The 1,438-nt window shown below is 36.2% G+C and overlaps 1 protein-coding gene across 1 annotated transcript; it reads left to right on the top strand.

Moving 5' to 3' along the window:
- Positions 1-490: 490 nt before the first annotated feature.
- LOC131996043 (uncharacterized) lies at positions 491-1,091 on the top strand. The gene is made up of 2 exons (XM_059365469.1): positions 491-974; positions 1,036-1,091. Exons 1-2 carry the CDS (start codon positions 491-493, stop codon positions 1,089-1,091), a joined length of 540 nt encoding a protein of 179 aa, XP_059221452.1.
- Positions 1,092-1,438: the final 347 nt, after the last annotated feature.

The following is a 1,438-nucleotide window of genomic DNA, read 5'->3' as shown; positions in this document are numbered from 1 at the left end:
TATAGAATCCTTGCTTAAGTGATTCTTCTTAGTTGGTTTGTTCGTATGAATTTGCTTTCAGATTGATTAGAAAAGTTCCATAGCTCAATTTGAGTACCAGTATCTACCGAATCTACTACACACACTTTTATATTTATGGTTTCAAGAAGTACAGGAAAACATCGTTTTTGAATGAATATATACACTTTGCAAATTTTCTGTTTAGTGCCATAACTGAAAAAGTAATTGCATTACAACTTTTTTTCAACCAATTTTTATTTTTATCATAATATTTTTCTTTATAATTATTATCCTTATAAATATTTTCTTTATACATATGTATGGAAGTATTTTATACATAAATATAGCTATATATATTTTTTTTAATTGCCCAATTTTATTTTTAAAAATCAATGTATACCATCATTGATTAGTGTTTTCGATTTTTGCTTGAGTTAGTCAGATAACTATTTTTCTATTTGTTTAATTCATTTACTGTTCATAAGCTAAAATGCCGGTTGAAAATTCCCCTCCGAGATCTTCCGCGCAAGCTGCTGCTGCAGTCCCTAGTTCTAACAATCAGGCGACATGTAGGATCTGTAAGGAATCAATGATAGAGAGTGAGGAGTGTTTTACAATAAGTGGATGTTTACATACGTTCCATAAGCTGTGTATTGAGTCTCATCTGTCTAGCTCAGGTGAATGTCCCGTTTGCAAAAGGATATGCCAACCTGTCAGGGACAAAGAAATAGCTACAAGAGATACTTCGAGGAAGACAAATCCTTCTCGTGGCAAAGGACGTGGTGCGATGAGTCACCAATATAACACTCGTAGCACAGTTCGCGACTTTTTTCAGAGTCATATAGATAATTTTCAGGATAATAATGCATGTTCGCAGGAACATCGCCAAGTGGCATCCGATGCCAATGACGTGTCTCGTGTGCAGGATAATTCCCTTTTATCGCCCCAGCCACCCACAGACGGCAACGGCAATGGTAACGTACCTCCTATTGATCATTCAGAAATTAATCGAATGATAGAGACGACTTTGACTAGGTTGCTCCGAAATGCAAGTCTATATACAGGACAGGTTGAAAGTTCCCATGGTGTAGATCCAAACCTAGATAGGAATCAGGTTAATTGTAATTCAAGAGAAATCCCGCAACGGACAACTTTGAATATACCTCAGTCAAATCAGAATTTACCTTGGTCATCACAAGTGAATTCCCAGTTACCCAGGACAGGTCAGAATTTCTTTCGTTTGACCGATCAATTTTCACAGCAAAGAGACCAGGCTTTTCAACAGAATAGGATTCCAAATTGTCCTACCAACGTTAGACAGAATCCTAATTACCCGAATCAGAATTACCAATTTTCGAATATGTCACCCAATTCTTTTCAGACGAATATGCCTATGGACAAGATTACGTCCACGATTCAAAACTGGAATCTAAAATTC

This window comes from Stomoxys calcitrans, chromosome 3, assembly GCF_963082655.1.
Source record: "Stomoxys calcitrans chromosome 3, idStoCalc2.1, whole genome shotgun sequence".
In the NCBI taxonomy this organism is placed as follows: Eukaryota; Metazoa; Arthropoda; class Insecta; order Diptera; family Muscidae; genus Stomoxys; species Stomoxys calcitrans.
The sequence above is the reverse complement of the archived record's forward strand: the minus strand, read 5'-3'. Positions and strand labels throughout refer to the sequence as shown.